Source organism: Elephantulus edwardii, unplaced genomic scaffold (assembly GCF_000299155.1).
Source record: "Elephantulus edwardii isolate Elephantulus edwardi_28Jun2011 unplaced genomic scaffold, EleEdw1.0 scaffold00028, whole genome shotgun sequence".
Lineage (NCBI taxonomy): Eukaryota > Metazoa > Chordata > Mammalia > Macroscelidea > Macroscelididae > Elephantulus > Elephantulus edwardii.
The window spans coordinates 8,693,301-8,715,676 of record NW_006399778.1 but is presented as its reverse complement, the minus strand read 5'-3'; the positions used below and the strand labels follow the sequence as shown (position 1 = coordinate 8,715,676).

General features: G+C 51.6%; 1 protein-coding gene across 1 annotated transcript in view; it reads left to right on the top strand.

Annotated features, from left to right (window-relative positions):
* EPHA8 (EPH receptor A8) overlaps window positions 1-22,376 on the top strand; it is a 69,455-nt gene that overhangs the window by 31,217 nt on the left and 15,862 nt on the right. The window contains exons 8-11 of the mRNA XM_006883667.1: window positions 3,803-3,909; window positions 5,719-5,783; window positions 10,344-11,007; window positions 21,289-21,444. Of these exons, the coding sequence (XP_006883729.1) occupies window positions 3,803-3,909; window positions 5,719-5,783; window positions 10,344-11,007; window positions 21,289-21,444 (992 nt within the window). The remainder of the gene's footprint in view (window positions 1-3,802; window positions 3,910-5,718; window positions 5,784-10,343; window positions 11,008-21,288; window positions 21,445-22,376) is intronic.

The following is a 22,376-nucleotide window of genomic DNA, read 5'->3' as shown; positions in this document are numbered from 1 at the left end:
GGGGGTGGCCGAGGGTCGGGGGCGCGGTGCGCGCTGCCTGCGGTTTAACTTCCTTCGCCTCCACCCTCAGCGCCAAAGGGGCTGGGACCCCTCGGTCTGGGGCTGCAGGCAGAGCATCGTGGAAGAGACCCAGGGTCAAGGGACAGAGCGAAGGAGATGGGATGAACACAGCGACCCAAGGGCTTGAGAATAAGGGGCAGAGGCATCGGGGACGGGGGCGGGGGGGGTGCTGTTGTACGGAGGGATAAGAGAGAGGAATAAGAGAGGGCAGGACTAAGAAGCGCGGAGCTGGGGACAGAGAACTGAGGATCGGACACTGTGGAACGAGAAGACAGGACCGGAGGACAGAAGACCAGACAAGAGGTATGGAGGACTGGGCGAGCAGGGGCCAGGGATGGGGACAGAAGAGAGTTGTAAGCATTGGTTGACAGAGGGACACACAGAAGGGGATTTGGTCCAGAGATCTGTAGGGAAAAGGGAGGTATTGAGAGGTGAAGACAGAACAGAGACAGGGACTGGAGAGCAGGGGACAGGACAGAGGTGGGGGTTGGTGGCACAGGGATCAAGGATAGGAACTGAGAGTCTTAGTTAGGAGTGGGGAAGGGACCAGAGGCTGGAGAAGAAGGGACATCAGCAGAGGGAGTTACAGCCAGAGGAGAGGCAGCTGTGGATGGGCAGGGGAGCAGCCTGGGTGGAAGGCCAGTGCAGAAAGCGCCATGGGGAGACTAAAAGGGGCAGGAACCTGGAGAACAGGGGCCTGCCCAGGACAAGACTAGAGCAGTCCGGTTACTCACGGGCATGGGTCAGGGATGGCAATGGGAATGGGCAGTCAGGGTCAAAGGATCTGGAAGAAGACTTCTAGTGGGGGATGGGGTGCTGGCAGAAAGCACACATCAGGTTCTCCCAAAACAGGGGCCTACACACACACACACACACACACACACACACACACACTCACACTCACACACACTCACACACATCCTCTTAAACATTCCAAGGCCAGCACTGGAGGTTGCCTTGCGTTGGGTCTAGAGCTAGGCTCTCACCCTTCCTAATCCTAACCTTGATGGATGATGAGTGAATGATCCTCTAGACTGAAGAGCTCCATAGCCAGTGCTTCTCTTCCATGAACCAGCCAAAATGCACATACACAGATCCACCCCTCACACACAGGCAGCTCAGAGAGAGCCGTAGACATGGAAGCATTCATTGAATTTGCAAATATGAACCGGGCTTGGGGATACTTCCATGTGTGGGCGCCCCCTCACACACGTACTCATATACACACCCAGCACGTACAGCACCACAGAAATATAGCCAACATACATGTGCTCACATACCATATACACTGTGTGTCTGTATAGACAGACCCATGGAAATGTGTGTATCTATGGATGGGAGACCTCCCATCACATGTATGCTCAGGCAAACGTGTGTGCGTAGAATCAGCCCACACCGACATGGATGCACTCAGTCTCCAGAGCTGGTGGGGCCGCAGCAGCGTGTAGGGACCATTGCAGGGCGGCTCAGGCAGAGTTGGCACAAGCTCCTGGGGTGACTCTCGGGTTGGGACATCAGGAGAGGTGAAGAACAGAGCCTCTCTGCCCAGTACACTCTGAGGAGGGTGACTAGGGGACTGACTAGGTGAGTAGAGAAAGTGGTAACCCTGGAGAGGCTCCATCAGGGCCCAAGAGTCAGGTGGTGCATCCCCAGACACGTCTCAATTCTCCTGCAAAGAGGGACCTGTAGCCCTCCAGACCTAAAGGCTGGTAAGCCCCTGAGTCTCTTGGGGTGGATCTTTGACATCCATTGGCCTGAGAGAGAGGACTGTTCAGGAGAAGGGCAACAACTGAGGAGGAGGCATGGCCCAGAGGAAGGCAGCAGGAGATATCTTTGTCCAGGAAGATGGAGACATTGTCCAGGGACTGGGGCCCATGCCCTCATCAGCACATCTGGGTAGTGTTGACTGTGCAAATGAGGCGGCTGTGGGGTGGAGACCCGGAGCACGGATTCCAAGTGGGACAGCCGAGAGTCCCTTCCAGCCTGGTCCCCGGGCTGGTGCCAAGCCAGGACAGCCAGGGTGACTGTTGGAGCTCAGAGAGGACAGCCGCCTTCTCAGCTGAGGTCCTGCAGAAGTGACGGTGCCCCAGTCTGGCCAAGTGCACTTATGCTTGGTCCCTCCCAGTGGCCCTGCAGAGCAGTCACAGACTGCCCAGACACTTCCCAAGCCCCACCAGAGCTCTTGTTGTTGGATGTGGATTATCCCCGCACTTTAGGGTGATCACTGAGCATCCACATCCCTGCTGACATCCCTGACCACCCCGAATTCTCCAGTCTCACCATCAAGAGCTGCGTCCTCAGGGATATAAATCAATTTAAGTATTAGTCTTAGTGAAATGGAATGGGGGAAGGTGATGATGCTAGAGAAAAATAAGAAAGAATGGCATAATGCCTTCCACAGTGGAACAGGGACGGCTTAGGCATTATCTGTGCTTCTCAGAGCAGGAGAGGAATCTGTCTGGTCCCCCAGAACAGCCTGGGCAGATAGGCCCCTGGGCGGACAACAACATATATCTTACCAATAAGGAAACTGAGGCACAAAGAGGTATGTGATTGATTAGTTTTGTTTAAGGGGGCGAAGAGGCCATGGGGTCTCACCACTCATTCTGTAAGTAAGGAGGCTAGACCACAGAAGGGAATTGACTTCATAAACGTCACATGTTCACCAGTGCCAGAGGCAGGACAGAGCCCAACCCTCGTGGCCATAAGGGTCTGAATTTCCCAGTGGGTTCAGGTCTGAGGTGGGTGGGCCTGATGAGCCATTTCTTTCCAGCCCTTATCAAAACCCTTGAGACTTGGGGTTCCCTAGAGAGAAACAGTCCGATTCCCTCCCACAGAAGGAGACACAAAGTGAGAAGATAGAGATGGGGACAGAGAGAGGAGAGGGGAGGGAGGCACTGAGAAGGGTCTGGAAGGAATCAGAACAAGCAGCCCTGGAATCCTACAGCCCTTCTGAATCCAATAGAATCGACTTTTGACTTATCTTTGGTTTATCTGAGCCCCCTGGCCAGCCGATCAGGAATCATTGTGAATGGTGAATGTGGAGGGCTTCCGGGGGAGGAAGCTGGGTCTGTGGGGCGGCTGCCCCTGGAGTCAGGTGCTCGAGGGGGAGAATTGTGAGTGGTGGATTTTCATTCAGGCTGCCCCTCAGCAGGGGCGGGTCTCAGCAGGAGATGGGGGCCCTCCAGCCCAGAGCCCCATGGCCATGCAGGTGGGGTGGAGTAGGGGAAGCTATGGGTCCCCTGTCTCCATCCGCTCCCCAAACTAGGTCCTGCTGGTCTGGGGGAGACTGCAGTGCGGCCCCCTCCCCTCCCCCTAGCCAGCAGGAGGAGAGAGCTGCCTGACCCAGTTTTCCCTACATTGCCTGAGAGGGAGGGAGGAGGCGGGAATGCTGTTCCTCTCTGCCTGCACCCCTGGCGTGGGGCCGTGGTGAAGAGGGGGACATCCTTCTGCTGACATTTGTTCCCTCCCTTGATCCTACCTGGCCCCTGACCCCCCAGGGAGAAATGGAGAGGCACCCTCCCTGGTCTGCCAGCCCCCTCTCCAGTGGCCTCCGGGGTCCCTGACAGTGGGGGGGGGAGGGTGAGAGGAGGAAGAAATCAGCAAATAAGAGCATCCTCACTCCAACATTTCCTGAGGACACTCTTCTCCATCTCAGAGGGGCAGCTCAGAGCTATGCATATCTCAGGCAGAAGGAAAGTTCCCGGAGGGCTTGACTTTAACCCTCTGTGACCTGCTCAAGCTGGCTGGTGGGGCAGCTGGAGGGCCTGGCTGGAGAGGAGGTACCTCTGGAGCAGAAGGCCCTCTCAGATCACCAGATAGACCCAAAGGAAGCTCCTACCCAGGGAGGTAAAGAGGCTTACCCAAGCATGCACAGCAGCTGGGGATAGCTGAGGTCGGAGTTCTGGTTTCTTATAAACTTTGTGCACTTTTGCACACCATTGCCGAATGAGTGGTTCTAAGGGGAAAGGCAGAGGGGTGGGACTTAGAGAAGAGGGACGAGCATCTGCCAGGATGAGCCTTGGAGTCCATGTTGTGATGGCTTAACCCCCAAACAAGTTGTCACTGAGTCAACTTGGACTCACTGTGACCCCGTGTGTGTCGGAGTAAATCTGTGTTCCATAGAGTTTTCAATGCCTGATTGTTCAGAAGGAGACCACCAGGACTTTCTGCCAACACTTCAGTAGGCAGACTCAAACTGCTAACCTTTTGGTATATCAGTTGACCCAATTAACCATTCATTTGCACCACCCAGGCACCACTCCAAACCTCACCTTATAGGTTACAGATTATTACCCCCATTTACAGATGGGAACATTAAGGCTCATGAGGTGAAATACTTGCTCACAGTCACTTGCTAATAAGTAGTTGTGTTGACTTATAAGTCAGGAGTGTCTGACCCCACAGGTCGTTTATTTTCTCTGTCATGTTCAGAGGTGAGGGGCTGATTTAGGAGTCTGGATTGCTGCCCAGTGCATGTTTATGGATTAGATATGCCTTTCAGGTCATATCATTAGATATGCCTTCCTGCACCCCTCTGCCCCATCACCCGTGGCCACTCACAGGTTCTGCTTCTTGGACTCAGACTTCCTGGGACGATGGTCTTATCTGTGCCAACTCTGTGGGCCACACCATGGGGGTACAGACACCTTCTTGACATGCTCTGAGGCTCAGCTCTTTCCATCTGTAAAATAGAGACCTTAATAGCCACCTCCTCAGGTTGTTGTGAGGGTCACAGATGAAGCATTTAAAACTCCCACTGCAGAGCCGAGCAAACAGAAAAATGGAAGAAGAGAAAAACAAACCCCAAACTCTGAAGCTCATACTCACACTGTCAAGTCAAAACTTGATGCATATATAGCTGACCCTCCATCAGGGTCTCCATTAGGCTGTAAATCGAATGGGGGGAGATGGCCCATTTTTCTCCTGAGGAGCTGCTGGGAGATTTGAACCACCAGAGAGATGCCACGAGATGCCATGTCCGTGTTAGCAGCCCAGCTCTCTATGGAGTGTGCTGCCAGAACTCCCTGCTGCATGCAGTAGGTGCTCCCTAAAGGCAGTGCTTGCCCCTCCAATTGCACCACACCACATTGCACAGAGGCCTTATTGTGTGTTGAATATTGACTTGGGGGCATTGGTGGTTATAAAGCGCAGGGATGGAAAGAGCCCTAAGGGTTCAGGGGGGATATGACCCTATAGTGCAGACACTATTGAATGCCACCTCCACATATTAATGGAGGCAAAGGTCGGATTGTCCCTAGAGCAAGTCAGAGAGGCAGGCACTGTTATCACACCCATTGCACAGAGAAGGGCACTGGATCTCGGAGGTGAAGGATCGTGCTCAGGGCCACACAACAAAGGACTGTGGCCCACAACTGCTGAACTCTGGATCCCATCTCTTGACCACCCTTGGCATCACCTGCCTGCCTGAGGCAGGCTTTCTTTCCTGGGAATTTAGAGCTTGCTTCCAGCCAAGGTGTAGGAAAACTTCAGGGAAAAAGAAAGTGAAAACTGGGCCGTGAAGGAGAGAAGTGTGACAGGGCACCGAGGCACCCTGCACTGGGGGCTGAGAGCGGGTCAGAATGGCTGGCGCATGTGCTTGAGAGGAGCAGGGAAGGGGCCACGACGTCTGACTGGATTTTGTTTCCTGATTTGCAGTGAACTTGCTGGATACATCCACCATCTACGGGGACTGGGGCTGGCTAACGTATCCAGCTCATGGGGTAAGTGATGGGGAATGGGAGTTGCATTCCCTGGGGCTCCAGCAGCACTTCTATCTATGAGCAGATAGAATCTTGCACCTTAGACTCTGAGGCTGGTGAAGTGGGGTGCCACAGACTCACAGTGTGCCAAGGCTGAGTCCAGGCAGCCTGGGCTGTGGAAATGTGGAGCCCCGGCCTGGCCTTGCCCCCTTTAGGACCGGTCCATCTCACCAGGAGCTGCCTGGATCACTGGAGCCTCCGTTTGTTCCTCTCTTGTCTATCAACTGCCAGGGAGGCACTACCAGCCCCTTTTGTGGCCAAGCTCTCAGGTCCATTGTGTCTCCCATGGTCTGAGTTAGTCAGTCAAGTCACTGTGATCACAGGATGTGCCCCTTCCTATCCTCTGGACACTGTAACCCCTAGAGGTCCAGAGACAAAGTCATTTGTCCCATCATCTTCCTTCTCTCATGCAGACCCTATGGATGTGAGGCAGTAAAACGTCATCAGGAGCCCACAAGCCTGGTGGGGTTCTGGCCATGCCATCAGAGACTGAATGGATTCCCATCCTCTCTGAGAGCCTCAGTTTCCTTGTCTGCATTACGATGGCCTCATTGGTTTGCTGTCAGGGGGTTCTGAGATGAAACACAGTCTGGGCACAGTGCTTGGCACCTGGCGAGTCTGTAAGGAATGTAAGCTCTTGTTATTATCATCAGTATTGGGTAAGGTCCCCAGGTGGTACTAACAGTTCACAAACATGAACCTACCCAGGGTACCTTGGGTCATGGACCTGATAATCTGTCTCTGTTAAGATGACAGCCCAGAAAACTCAGTGCAGAAGTTCTAAACTGTAACACTTGGGGTCCTCATGATTTGGAACCAGCTATTGTTATTGTGTGTCCTCCAGTTGGAACTGACTCAGAGCTAATCCTTTAGTGGGTTTTTTTGGTGTGTGTGTGTGTGTGTGTGTGTGTGTGTGTGTGTGTGTGTGTACTGTCAAATCGGATCTGACTGGTACAGGAGGAAACTGCCCCTCCTTCTCCAGCAGAGTATCTGGTGGATTTGAACCACGTACCTCTGGGATTGCAGTACAGCTTCTTGCCACTAGGCCACCAGAGCTCCCTTTCCAGTGGGTTTTCAGATGCAGTAAATCACATAGGAGATGATTGTTCATCTTTCTCTCACAGAGCAGCTGGGGGATTTGAACCATGTGTCTTGGGATTGGCAGCACAAATTCTTACCACTAGGCTACCAGATCTAGACAACAATAATAATAACATTGATTATGACTATGGTTTCACGTAAATGTGCTCAGAATTACACACATGCACACACACACACTCATGTGCTGTCTTTCTCTCTCACACACACATACACACACTGAGGCACTCTCATACACACTGTAGATATCGTACTCACATGACTTCATCCAGGAAGACATTCCGCCTCCATGGAGCTGGACACAGGAGAATAATAATCATGGTAATAATGACAGTAAGTGAGAGTTAAAGTTCACGAAGGGCACATTACTTTGAGGTGGACTTTTTGTCTGGGCTGTTCAAGTCTAGAAGTCCTCTCTGGGGGTCTCGTCACCAAGAGCGTGAGCTGAGACCCTGTCACAGGGGAGCTTGAAAAGGCAGGTCTTGTGGTCTCTGACTCTCCCTAAGATCTAGGAGAGAGCCCCCCTCCTCATGGGCCAGCACTGTGATCTGAGGACAGATGGCCATTAGAAGACCAGTCTCGTATGGCTGTGGGGTGAGCACGGGTGTGAGAGGACTGTGGCAGACTGAACTGGCTCTCCCTCTGGCAGGGAGCTGACTCATGTTGTAGGTTCACTTCTTGAGAGCCTGATCCCACACGATCTCAGTGATTTGCCTGACTGGAGGTTGGGGGCTTTTCTTCCTGAAACCCAGCAAGAAACAGGCCTGCCCCAGGTTGGCACAGATGTCTCCCCTCCTCTTCTGCCCAGAGTTTAGAACTTGATCTTTAGGGTATGAAGACATCATAGGGTATTAAGCAAGCAGGTGAGAAACACCACCAGATTTTTTTTTTTTTACAACCTTACTGGTACTCTAAATTTCTGTGTTTACACAGCTCTGCAAAGCATGGCTCAGAGTTATCTCTTATCATCTGGGAATTAGAACAAAGAATAGCAGCTTATATTCACATGGCTCTTAACAATTCACAGGCATTATCACATTTAATCCTCACACCCAACCCTACAGGATGGGAGAATCCACCCCATTTCACAGATAGAGATGCCGAGGTTCAGGCAGTGAGAAATAGTTTTCCCTCCATCAGACAGGTTCCAAACGATGACAAGCTGGGACTTGGCTCATCTGTCTGGACCCGGAGCTTGTGGTGAGGCCCTCCTCTGATCCCACGTGATCCCCCCTGCTCTGTGAGGGACAAGGGTCAACCTGCATAATCTGCTAAGCCGAGACACCTCTTATCTTTATTGGGGATTCATGGAGTGTTAAACAGATGGAGAACACCACCACATGTGTGTTCTGGATAAACCTTAACTCTTACTCTGGTGGTAATCTAAGAGATTAGAGTTGCTCAGAGAGGGGAGGCAGCCCCCAAACTCTAGGCCTTGAACCTGCACCTGGTTAGCAGGTGAAGCATGCAGATGCCTCTACTTTGGGACATGGTAATCTTTTGTTTAATAAACTTCCCAGGTGATTTTTCTGCCCAGCTAGGTGGGGTACCCTTGGAAATGATCCTCTAGGTCCTGGTGCCCCTCAGATTCTGGGATCTGCTATACAGCCTGGGTTCAAGGATCATTCAGAACTGCATCTTATTGATGGCACAGCCTAAAGGGCAAGGACATTGCGTCCAGATGACAGTGCTCTGCTTCCTATAATCAGTATGACCTGGGCAAGTAATCTATGTGGCCTTGACCTTCTTGCTTATGTCTTGAGATGAAGTGGGTGCTCTGTGTGTTGTCACTAATGGGATGAAACATGCAAAGGGCCTGGCATTTCCCTGATATTAAGTGGGAAGCTCTGAGAGGGGGCGGGAAGCCTGGCCCAGGACCCATACTCTTAGGTGTGCCCCCACCTCGGTTCCCAGCTACAGGTACCACTCCCCTGCCCCCCGCCTCCCAGCCCTGGGATGTGCTCTGCCTCATCTGGTGAGTTAGTAGTTATTAGCGCTGCTTTGGGTGGTACAAAGATTTAACACGCTCAGTTGCTCATTGAAAGGCTGGAGGTTCAAGTTCACCCAGATACATCTTAGAAGAAAGCTTGGCACCTACTTCTGCAAATGGAGTCCCTGGGAGTCAGAATCTATCCGATGGTAGCTGATTGGTCAGCACTACCTAAGATGAAAAGGAACGTTCATTTCCATTGTCCTCCCAGACCTTGTTCTCCTCTACCCTTTGGGTAGATGGGAAAGCAGGCTTTCACCACTCCATTTTACAGATGAGAAAGCCAAGGCTCAGAATGGAGGTATGATTTACAGCTGCGTTCTGTTCCAGAGAGAGGACAGAGTTGCAGAGTGAAGAGGAAGTTGGAGCAGGTGTGTGCTGGGATCTGTTTCCTGGGTCAGAGAGGCAGCTGGGGTGGCAGCGGAAGCCAGCACCGGTAGAGATGCCCTAGGTGGAGACCAGGGCTGACTGCAGCCTCCAGACATATACGCCACCGTCTCTGTCCGCAGCAGCTCGTAGGCTGGCAGGGGTGGGCCTGGGCACCAGTACTCGTTGTGTGGCTGGAGCCAACTCAGATGAGGTGATTAATTTATCTGGGGCCCTGGCAGGAAACAGACAGGGAGCAGCTGGCCAGCTCTTTGGTGCTCCATTAATTGTGACAATGACTTTAACCCCAGATGTGACGCAGCACTGCCCAGAAGCCCTGGCTGCAGAGAAGGGAACAGAGCAAGGGTCTTTGGGTGGGAAAGCATCACCCCACAACCCTTTTGGAAGCAAGACTTCTTCCCCACGGCATGGGAGGCCTGCACAGTTGGGCTGAGGAGATACTGGCAGCTCAGCTGTTCCTACACCATTTTTTGAGTGTGTCCCCATCCCAAGCTAAGCTAGGCACTTTGCAGGCTTTTTTTTCCATTCTCTCAGACCTCACTTAGAGGGGCCTTTCTGAGGCCCCTGTTGGCGCTGAGGGTGCAGGCCAACCAGCAGGCTGAGGGGCCCAGGGTGGGGGGGGGGTGGATGGAGAGTTTGTATTGGGCAGGAAGAGACTTGAGAGGCCCATGATCTTTGCTCTAGTGCTAGTGGGGTAAGCTGCCGAAAGTGATCTTCAGTATCTCATTTTTAAAGCAAAGTAGGAGCTGTAGTGCAAGCGTGTAAATACACAATAGAGGAAACTGATCCAGGTACTGCTGTTCTGGTGGGAGCCAGGGAAAGACCCCTTCCCGCAGGAGCTCTCAGGAGTTCACCTCCCCATAGGATGTGGCACGTGGGTGGCGCCTGGTGTCTGGTGGCAATGACAATGCGCCACCTCCCGCAGGGTGGAGCCGTTCTTGTCTTTCCCAATGCGCCCCTAGCCTGTGCTTGGCATGTGGCAGGGGCACCTGGCAACAATGAGGGGCCCTGACCCTACCCGCTGGCTCTGTTCTCTCTGCCCACAGTGGGACTCCATCAATGAGGTGGACGAGTCCTTCCGGCCCATCCACACCTACCAGGTGTGCAACGTCATGAGCCCCAACCAGAACAACTGGCTGCGCACCAGCTGGGTGCCCCGGGATGGCGCGCGGCGCGTCTATGCTGAGATCAAGTTCACCCTGCGGGACTGCAACAGCATGCCCGGCGTGCTGGGCACGTGCAAGGAGACTTTCAACCTGTACTACCTGGAGTCGGACCGCGACCTGGGCGCCAGCACGCAGGAAAGCCAGTTCCTCAAAATCGACACAATCGCGGCGGACGAGAGCTTCACGGGCGCCGACCTGGGCGTGCGGCGCCTCAAGCTCAACACCGAGGTGCGCGGCGTGGGACCTCTCAGCAAGCGCGGCTTCTACCTCGCCTTCCAGGACATCGGCGCCTGCCTGGCCATCCTGTCCCTTCGCATCTACTACAAGAAGTGCCCGGCCATGGTGCGCAACCTGGCGGCCTTCTCGGAGGCAGTGACGGGGGCCGACTCCTCCTCGCTGGTGGAAGTGCGGGGCCAGTGCGTGCGCCACTCGGAGGAGCGGGACACGCCCAAAATGTACTGCAGCGCTGAGGGCGAGTGGCTGGTGCCCATTGGCAAATGCGTGTGCAGCGCCGGCTACGAGGAGCGGCGGGACGCCTGCGTGGGTGAGCGGAGGGCTCCGCCTTGTGGGCCTGAGGGGGGGGCGTGGGGGTGTAGGGGCTTCATAGCCAACAGGTATCAGGTGATGCAAGCAGCCCCTGGAAGATGAACGAGCTCACTAAAACCCCAGAACACTGATGTTAGTGTCAGGCAGTCAGGAAACTAGTCAGGTCGGGCTAGAGCGCCTGTAGCATTGAATCCACTACGGGATATACGCTTGTATTGTTATTCGGTTCTGTCAAGTACAACTCATAGCGACCCAGTGAACAGCAGATCTGAACCCTGACCTATTCTGGGCCGTCCTCATCATCTCTGACACACTTGAGCCCATTGCTGCAGTCACTGTGTTAATCCATCTAGTTAAGAGTCTTCCTTTCTTTCCTTGACCCTCCACCTTTCAAGCATGATGTTCCTTTGCAAGGAGTAGCCTTTCCTAGCAATATGCTCAAAGTATGCCCGATGAAGCTTTACCATGCTTGCCATTAAGGAGCACTCTGGCTGCACCTTCTCTAAGATGTGTCTGTTTGTTCTTTGGGCAGTCCATGGGCTAGTCAGTGCTCTTCGCCAACATCAAAGCTCAAAAGTATCAGTTTCTCGTCTGTCATCCTTATTCATTATCCAATGTGTATTAATGACCAAAAATTTATAACTCATTGCTGTGGAGTTGGAACGAACTGATCCTCCAGCGGGATTTTAGAATGCTATAGATATATAGGGTCGCTATGAGTCGGAAACGACTCGATGGCACATAACAACAACAACATAGATCTCATGGGAGGAGATTGCTCATCTTTCTCACAAGGAGCCACTGGGATTCGAACTGCCAGAGGCACCACTTTTGGGTGAGCAGCGCACCTCCCTCCCAGCTAGGCCACCAGAGCTGCTTTAGTGAACAGTACTGCTAGCTAAGTTGTTCCAAGCATTGTTCTGTTACCTTTTCATTTATTAATGCATTTAATCCCTATGACATAGGAACTCCTACTTCCTTGACTGTATAGATGGGAAGCTGAGGCACAGAGAGGTGAAGAGGTGAAGCAGTTGCCTGAGATCGCACAGCTAGGAAACAGCAGAGCTATGATTTGAACACAGAAGTCTGCCTCTATGCTCTTAACCACTCAGCTTTTAGACTGTAAGATGGAGGAAGGGGGTCAAGGTCAAGGGTGAGTGAGTGCAGTATGGGGGAGCTTGTGGAGGTTTGTAGGAAGAGACACCCAGAGAGCACAGTCCAGATTGTATGATATGTCAGTGGCCATGGAGCTGGCTTCAGGGGGAAGTCACCCAGGGATCTGTGGAGAATGTCAGTGTCCTTGTGAAGGAGGACAGCAAAGAGGCCTGAGCCGTGACATAGCCTGGCACCTGTAGCTGGAGTCTCTAGGCCAGAGCTTGAATCAGAGCCTGTGCATGACTGAGTACAGACTATAGGCTGTGTACACGTATGTGAACATGCAGATATGTTTATATATGTGTGTGCATGTTTACATATGTGTGTAAACAGTGCAGCCAGGCATGCTGAGAGGATGGGCAGCCCTAGGAGAGCACATGTGGACAGACAGCTGGTGTCCCTGCTGTCACTGGGGTCAGCCTGGCTTCCCTGCCCCTGCGGAGTATCCCCAGAGACAGGACACATGGCAGCTCGGCTCCTCAGAGCACAGTGAAGCTAGCTGCCAGAGCCATTGGTTTCCCAGGCACAGGGGAGGAGGGTGTTCCCACACAAGGGTTGGAAGCCCGTGGCCCATCCCCAGACATCCTCAGGGAAAACTGGGACCAGGCCCTGACAGCCACTAAGAATATTCTCCTAGATGTTCACTGCTAGCACACGGGCCCGGTGGCTACAGTTCAGGGGAACCTTGTGCCCCCTCAGCAGTATCCCTCTGTCCATGACAGGCAGGAATAGCCCTTCAGGAGCTGACAAGACAGCAGAAGGGAGGCTGGCACTTACAGGTGACACATGTGGGTGTGGTCCTGTATGAAGTATTGATTCATGCTTGACTGCTAACCCAAAAGTCGGCCGTTTGAATCTGTCCGGCACAGTGGAAGAAAGATTTGGTGATATACTTCCATAAGATTACAGCCAAACTAGACCGTATGGAGCAGTTCTGTTCGGCCACACGTGGAGTTGCCATGAAGTAAAAGTGACATCAGTTGGTTATACAAGGTAATTGTCTGACCCAAAAGGTCCCTGATCCTAGACCTTCTGTCAAACCGCCAGGCCTTTCCCAGACCCACATTGGGGCTCTGGCTTCCTTAAGAAATGTTTCTTCACTCCTCTAAGCACTACAAGTTTCCCTCTTTCCTGAACACTAAATATTAAGCCATCTTGCATGACCCTTTTGTTTCTGGGTGTGGTCCACCCTCTAGGACCTCATTTGCTAGGCTCCCCTGTGCTTCTCCTGGTGGAAACTTCTGTGCTTCACAGCTTTCCACTGGGAAATAATGAAAATAAGTCATTTGAACATCCCATTTTACAGGTACAGAAAGTGAGGCTTGCGAGGTGGTAGTGTTGCTTCGGCGTGAGAGGTGGGACTGGGGCCTGAAGTCTGAGCCATATCTAAGCATATAACCTATGCCTGGTCTTCCCCTGACTGGTTTCCTTTCCTCTGGCTCCCAGCATCCCCTCATCATGATGGGGATAATAGAGTACAATTTTTCAAGCCTCAGCCATGTGCCAGGCACTCTGGTAAACACTCCTTATGCGTTCTGTGAAGTGCTTATTCCATTGAGTGTCTGCTGCATCTCAGGCACAGGGGACTTCCTGTCTTCACGGGACTCACGCTGAGGGGCTGATTTTTTCCTCTTTACAACAGCCCTCTGTTGTATTGCAGTATCTAGTCCTGCTGTATAAAATACCACAAACCAGATGGTTTATGAGAGCCAAGATGTTACTGTCTCAGAGTTCTAGAGATGAGATGTCCAAATCAAGGTGTTGACCATACTGATTTTTTTCTGAGGTCTCTGGGAAAGAAGTGATTCCTTCCGTCTCTCTTAGCTTCTTGTGATGCCTGCAATCCTTGATGTCTTTGCTATATATCAGCCTCAGCAGCCGCCTTCTATGTGTCTGTTCTCCTCTGAACTACCACATAGATGGAATTCGGACCCTCCTACTTTCTCTCCTGGGACCTCATGTTAACTGATAAACAACTTTATCATCCAATTTCCAAACAAAGCTCATGTTCACAGATACTGGTGGCTTTATGGCAAGGAATTGCACTACCAACACAAAGATGCGCAGTTCAAATCCCCCAGTTGCTCTGAGGGAGAAAGATGGGCAGTCTCCTTCTGTAAGATTTATTGCCTCTGAAAACCTGCTGGAGGGTCAGCTATGGGCCGGTTCTGACTCGATGGTACCCAACAGCAACAACAAGGGTTAGAACATTTTGACTGAAATTTTTTAGAACAAATCTTTTTTGGAGCCCTATTTTCATCACTAACCCTAAGTGTTGTATCTCCATTGTCCATTCTATCCCCATTTTACAGATGAGAAAAACTGAGGCCCCTTAACTACTTCGTCGTAGAGTAGGGCTCCAACCACAGGCTGGCTGACTCCAGAGCCCTGAACTGCTTTCTCTGTCCCTAAAAGCTTCTTCTGAGTTTAGTTTGCTTTCTCCCAGGATGAACTACATTCAAGTAGTTTATAACTATACAGCTTAAACTGTCTCAAATGGACTGGCTGACCAGTGCAGAATCACTCAAGGCCAGCCCCAATCCCCCACCCTACGTGTAGTCAGCCGGCACACACGAGTCAGTGATTTGCACAGATACACTTGTGTGTTGGAAGGAGACTCATCCTCACGAATGCAGGCTGGGACTTTGCTGAGAGCTCTGAGGCGCTGCCCCAGCCTCCTTGTTTGATAGAGGTGGAGCACAGAGAGCGAGTGAGAGAGATTCACAGTATATCCAGGCGGGACGCGTAACAGGACCTCCTGAGGCTGCGAGAGCCCGTGGACACTACTATTTCCTGGTATTATTGGTCCATTAATAAAAAGTAATAAATACCAAATCAGGGTTAGGAAATTGCAGCATATTTTGGATTTACCATTTAAATCACAATTCAACATAATTATGCCAGTTGTCAGATAATTACAGGTTTTATGAAAAATACTAATTCCTCATGCACCACAGGCAGTGAGCTCTGGGGATAGAGTGCCAGCGCTAAGTCACTCCCATGAGAGATTCTTCTCAGCCCTGGTGGCAGGCCTCTGGTACCTTAGGCATAACCTCATTTGGAAGGGGTTTCCTTCATGCACCGCACCCTGGCCAAGCGTCCCCCTCAGAAGCCCTGTCCTGGTCCACTTGGTGGGCTTACCCCTCTGTAGTGGGGAAATAGGGAGAATGGAGGTTAGGTAGGAACTGGGGATGGAGGAACGGGACCTTTCCTGGATCCTCAAGGGACCCATCAACAGCTATGCTACCTGGTGCTCTGGGAATTTTGCCCCCCAACGACCTCACCTCTAGAGATAAGAGAAGAGGTCTGGAGCTTGAGGCTGTGGGCAGGGGCCATCCTCATAGCCCCCGGCTCCCGTCTCATGAGTCCTGACCTCGAGGCTTCTATCAGAAGGTGGCCAGGTGGCATTGACTATATACATAGAGAAATGAGACTCAGGAGAAGTGGCTGACCCGGGTCACATGGCTTCTGAGTTCTTGTTATGGCTGGCCTCGAGACTCATGAAAGTTTGTCAGAACCAGACCGAACCAGTCCGGCTTGGTGTTGGTGGTGATGGTGGTCGTAGCGGTAGTTACCATCAAGTGGATTCTGACTCATGTCGACCACCCCGTGTGCAGAGTAGCACCCCTCAGCAGGATTCTCTTTTCCTAAGCAGATCACTTGGACTATCTTCCAAGGTTCCCCTGGATGGGTTCAAACTGCCAATCGTTGCATCACCAGTTTAATTACAGGAAAATGCAGGCCCAGAAAGGTGGAGGGACTCACCCAAGAGCACACTGCTAGGAATGGCTCATCAGATCTGAAATCTCCCACCTCCCCCACTGCACAGTCCAGCCGAGACCCCCACTCCTCACCCGTGTGTGCTGCACAGCCCCAGCCCCACTCCTGAAACAGAAAGGACCTCTTAAAGCCACGAGTCTGAAGTCCCAGTTGCTGTCCTCCCTGTCACCTGGACGCAGAATATAAATCACCCTCCGTGGCCCTAATCATCTTTCTATAAATATCGGAGTCTCATCGCAGAGGGGGAGCATGAACGACGAGCTCTTTTGCCTTCCTGACTGTGTTTAAAATCTGATTTAGAATTAATTTCCTTTGGTCGTCCACCAGCGACACCTTATTTGTCAAATCTCAAGCTCTTTGCTGGGAAGAGGAGAGAGGTGGCCGGGGCCACAGGCAGCTGCCGGCCTGACAGGCGGCCCGGGCAAGGTGCCCTGGGAAGGGCAGGAGCCCCTCCTGGCTCCGAGCCCGACAGCCGAGCGCTCGCAGCCTCCGGAAGCGCCCCAGGTCGGCAGGCAGGGCCCAGCCCCAGCCCAGAGCTGTTCCATCTGTCTCCGCCATTCATTCCCCGCCCAGCCTCCAGGTCTCTGGGCTCCCCGAGGCCTGGTGATTAGTATTCTTATTAAAGATTATTTTATTTTCATTGTGGGGATTAATCTGGCCTTGACACATTATAGCCATATGGGTATTAGCTGAGCATGTGAGAATGCCGACTGGTGAGAGGCAGAATGGCGTGGCCATTGCTGAGCTCCCGGCTCCCTGGCCTCGCTCCGTGTCCTGGCTCAGTGGCAGCACCTGTGGGGAGGCACTCAAACCCTCGTCGTCTCTGCTTCCTCTTCTGCCAAATGAATGTGTGAACACTGACGACACGGAACTGTAATACTATTAAATACCAGGCCCTGCCCTGGTGTGGATTTCCATGTATTAACTCCTAGACTCCAGGCTGGTCCAGTTGGTTAGCAAGCTCAGCTGAGATTCAAGTCCAGTCAGTATTGCCTCAGAAGAAAGGCCTGACAATCTACTTCTGAAAAAAAGCGGCTCTTGAAAATCCTCTGGAGCACCGTCCTACTCGACACACTTAGGGTGCCAGGCATCGAAGCTGATTCCATGGTGACTAGGTAAGCCTCACAGCAGCCCTGGGAGTACTGATATGGTCCCCATTTTACACGTGAGGAAACAGACCTAGTGACCTGACCAATGTCACATCTCATTAAAATACCCATTGCCATATAGTTGGAACTATTTCCTAGCTGACCCTCCAGCAGGTTTTCAGAGGCTATAAATTGCATGAAAGGAGATTGTCCATATTTCTTTCTCCTTTTACGGCCGCTGGTAGATTTGAACAGCCAGAGAGGTGCCATGTGTGTTTTAGCAGCCCAGTCCCCTACAGACTTGGTCACCAGAGCTCACTCGTCATTTAGCAGTAGGTTGTATGAAGAGGAACTCGGGCATCATCTTCTGAAGTTTCTGCCTTAACTAGTGAGAAAGAGCTGCACGGCCTTTGTGCACAGTCAGGAATTTACAAAACCAGGCAGTTGTGCTGTCCTTTCGGCTGTGCGTCCCACGAGCCACCGTTGCTCCTTCTCTCAACATCTCCGTTACTGGTCTGGAAGCAGCTTGAGAACTGGGCCAGCTCTTCTTTATCTTGGGTCGCGTACATCTGGCCACAGGAAGAGCTCAATAAATGTTGCTTGAAGGACGATATATGATGCATGGTCCCCGAGATGCTAATCGTCATGGCTCCGGTAATTACAGTGAGGATTACTGTCACTCAATTCAACAACAGGTTCAACAAATATTTGCTGACAATGTGCAAAGCCTTCTCCCAGTGACACCTCCTGTGCTAGCATCTTGGGCTCAGAAGTAGCTTGTGACAGTCTCAGCGCCAAGGAACAATGAGCATCCTGGGGGGCTTCTGGGAGGGGGAGGCAGGCCACAGCCTATCAGCAGGGTTCCCAGGGCTCCGAGCCCAGCCATCCGACAGGCCTGAGCTCCCTTAGAGTTTTCTGGCTTGAGAAGAGATGCGTCAAAACTGGGGCACATGCTCCCAACTCTTCAACTTCTAGCCTCCTACCAGCTCCTTCTGGGGCTTCTGAGTCTATGCGGTGATTTAGAAGCATCATCATCTCTCCTGATTTCAGACTCTCAGGTTCATAGGATCTTACAAAATTAGCTTGGTTTTGACTACTATGAGCAAAGAAGATAACTAACAATGGCCCAAGAAAATTGGCTCTGAAGTGACCTGATGTCTTTTCAAATAGAACATCTTTTGAGTTCTGTGTTTCTCAGATTGGAATTTGGTGGCGAGAATTCCAACAAGTTTCCTGGTGGTCTCTGTCCATGCAGAATTCGATTCCATAGTGGGGCCTGTGAACTGCCTAGCTGGGTTGCACTTGGGCTGTCTGAATCCATGGGTTCACTTTCTGCCTGGAGCAGATGATGGCGGGATGTACTAATTGAAAGGCCCAGAAACTGACAGAGCTTATGTGCTTAGGTTGGTCTTGTCCCAGACACTGGGAATTTAAGACAGATAAAAGCAGCTCTGTCCTTGTGAGAGGATTGGTGGCTCGGTGGTACAGTTCTAACTCTTCATAAAAGGAATCTGATCTCAATTTCCAGTGAAAGCACCTCGTGTTCAGCCACTACCTGTCTGTCAGTGGATGCTTCATGCGAAATCTATACTTGGATCAGGAGGCAGTCCGCAGAACAGAGCAAAGAAACACTACATGGTTCAAAATAAGGAAGGGAGTGTGTTGGGGATGCAATCTTTTCAATCTGTATGCAGAACAGATCATTTGAAAGGCTAGACTTTATGAGGAGGCATGTGGCATCAAGATTGGAGGAAGACTCATCAACAACATGCGTTATGCAGATGATACAACCTTGCTTGCTGAAACTGGGAAGGACCTGAAGCGCTTGCTGCAGAAGGTCAAGGACTATAGTCTTCATTATGGATTGAAGCTCAACATCAGGAAAACAAAAATTCTCATCACTGGGCCAATTGGCAGCACCATGGTAATAGAGACGAGATTGAGGTTGTTAACAATTACAGCTTGTTCGACTCCACAGTCAACAATCTTGGCACCAGCTGTCAGGAGATCAAAAGATGAACTGCACTGGGGGGAATATGCTCAGAGACCTCTCCAAAGTGCTAAAGAGCAATAATGTCCCTCTAGAGACTAAGGTGCACCTGATCCAGGCTCCAGTGTTTGCAATTACTTGGCATCATCATAGAGCTGGACTAAAGATGAGAGAAGAATTTATGATTTTGAATTGTGGTGCTGGAGAAAAGTATTGAACATTCCGTGGACCCCCATGAGAACAAACAGGGTGAAACCAAGTCTCTCCTTGGAGACTAGGATTTTGAAGCTATGTCTCATATACTTTGAGCATGTGGCCAGAAGGGACCGGTCCTTGGAAAGGGACATCATGCTTGAAAGTTGGAGGGATAGCACAGGAGTTGATGACCCTGGATAGATTGACACAGTAACTGGGGTAATGGGGGTTAGTGTGTTGGAGTCAGTGAAGCTAGTTCAGGACAAGGCAGAGTTCAGAGCTCTTATAGGGCTGCTGTGAGTCACAGTTGACTCTATGGCACATAACAACAATAAAGTGATCCTGAATAGATTTCAGTCCAGCTTCTAGACTAAGACTAGGAAAAAAGGCCTGGTAATTCAATTCGAAAATCAGCCGTGAAAACTCAATGGATCATAGTGGTTCGATCCAGCTGGGCATGGGGTTGATATGAATCAGAGGCCAAATGAAAGCAGTGAACGATAGCCCTTTATTCATAGAGATCTGCCCACAAGGATCTCCTGGTCTATGGAGAGAGTTGAACACACAGATAAGTAAGTACAACTAGCGTGTTACTAGGGAGCTCTGGTGACCTAGTGGGTAAGGAGTTGTGCTGCCAACTCAAAGGGAGGTGGTTTGAGACCCTGCTCTGCAGGATGAATATGAATACTCTCTTCCTTCATGATTTATAGTCTCTGAAAACCTGCTGGAGGGTCAGCTATGGGTCAGTATCAACTCCACAGCAGCAAGTTTCTACGTTGAGAGTGTTTGTAGGGAGCCCTGGTGGCAAAGACTGAAGCAAGTTTCGCTCCTTACCCAGAGGCTGCACATCTCTAGAAGTTCAAATCTACCAGTAGCTCCAAGGGACAAAGATGGGTAATCTCTCCCTTTGCAATTTACAACTTCAGAAACTCTACGAAAGGTCAGCTATGACTTTGTGCCTCCTGAGGATGTTACAAGTGGTGGGACAGAACAAGTCTGTGTGTATGGGGTGGTCCACTTCTGTTTGCATTAGTATGTATGTACATGCTCATGTGATGCCCATAAAGACTTCACAGAAAAGAAAGCTTAAATGATTCTTGAAGGGAAAGTTTAGCATTTAGAAACAGCATTCCAGGAAGAAGGCTCAGCATGTGCAAAGGCCCAGAGTCAGGAAATAGTTGCTGGGTGTGGAGAATGGCTTCCCTGGAAGATGAGGTGGGAGTGTGTCAGGGACAGAGGCTGTGGGTTGGTTGGTTTTGGTCGTTCAGGGAGGATCTTGAATGTCAGGACTCAGGCCATGAGTTATTCATGTGGGGTTTGAAACAGACAGTGTCATTGCCAGGTGAGCTTTGTAGAGAGAGTCCCTCAACCTAGAACATTCCTTCTCCCTGCCTGACAGGCGCCTTATTCTTCAGACCACAGCTCAGATGTCATCTCTGAGAGTGACCTTCCCTGACTGCCCCTTTGGGGAGTCTTCTACCAAGTCCCCTTGACCTTATTCCCCTCCTAGAAATAAGCACAGCTTGTTTACAGGGAGTTTTCCCTTTCAATAACAACATCATGAGAACTGTTGGTTCTTCACAGGTGGACCTCCAGAGCTTAGTACAGTGCCTGACACAGTGAGTGTTCAGTAAATACATACTGGTCTTACTAGTCTCTCTTCCAGTCACATACCACCACTGTCATTTCCTGTTCTACTTTCATATCCTAATCAAGACATACCTCTAGGGGTTTTTGTCCGTCCTCAGATCTCGGGTCTCCTTGCTGTCCAGCAGGAGACACCATCCTCTGAGGTTGGTGTACACTACAGAGGACAGACAAACCTGGATGAGAAGTGATGTGAGAGTTTGGGGTCTCAGCTCTGCCGACTTGCTGTGCAACTATTTGAAAGCCACAATCCCTCTCCGTGCTGCAGTCTCCCATCTGCGAAGATGGGGTAGGATAAGGTGATGCTGAACATCTGTCCTTCTACGGCTTTGAGGGATCTGCCAGGAAGCCCTGAGTCACACATGGTGCTGCCACCAAGCCTGACAGGGTGACCTGGCTCATTGCAGCTTCTTCTCCTCCACAGCCTGCGAGCTGGGTTTCTACAAGTCAGCCCCTGGGGACCAGCTGTGTGCCCGCTGCCCTCCCCACAGCCACTCTGCTGCCCCCGCAGCCCAGGCCTGTCGCTGTGACCTCAGCTACTACCGTGCAGCCCTGGACCCGCCATCCTCAGCCTGCACCCGTGAGTACCAGCCCAAACCTAGTACCACCCCAGCCCCATTCCAGCCTAGAACTACACCCAAGCCCACCCTAGCCTAGTACCACCCCCAGCCTACTACCACCCCCAGCCCATCCCAGCTCTAGTACCATTCCCAGCCCACCCCTGAATAGGAGCTGCTTCTATGTGGGGTTGGTGGGGCAGGCCAGAGGCCAGCCTTGACAGAGGATGGAGTGGACAGTGGTGACTCTGGCCCTTCAGTAGTGGCTGTGACGCTGCAGGCTCCCAGCCGCCTACCATGTGTCATCTGCCCTCCCTGCAGGGAGGTCCTTCCTTCCTTCTTTCTGCCTTCTCTCTGCTCTGGAGGGCAGATGAGGGTTGGACCTGTGCCTTTCCTGGAAATGAGAAGTCCTCATCATCGTCTGGCCCAGCACCGATCCTGACATGGGCGCTGAGTCAGGGAGGAAAGCAGGGACTGCCTTTGAGATGGAGGGGGATCACCACCACCCTTGATGCATGAATCAGAGCGGCAGAATCCCAGGAGCTCCCTTAAGTGCTAGTGTCCTAAGTGTCCACCTTTGAGTGTGTGTGTGGTGCCTGCTTGTAGATTTGCATGCATGTATCTGGACCATGTGTGTCCTTGAATGCCTGCAGCGATTGTGTAGCTGTGTGTGTGTGTGTGTGTGTGTGTGTGTGTGCTCACGCACATGCACTTGTGTGTCTGTCATCAGTCTTTGCGCGGCTGACTATGAATACATGAGTACTTGTGCTCATCTGCATAAAGGATCATTAGGGGTTGTGGATATGTGTATGTGTCTGGGTGTGCTCACCTCTGGGCTCCTGTAAAGCCTCAGTAAACACACCTGTGAGCTCAGAATATGAACCAGGCTGTGTGTGCGCTTGGCCTGCACCGGAAGCGGAAGTGCATGCTCAGAGACGCTGTAGCTGCAGGTGTG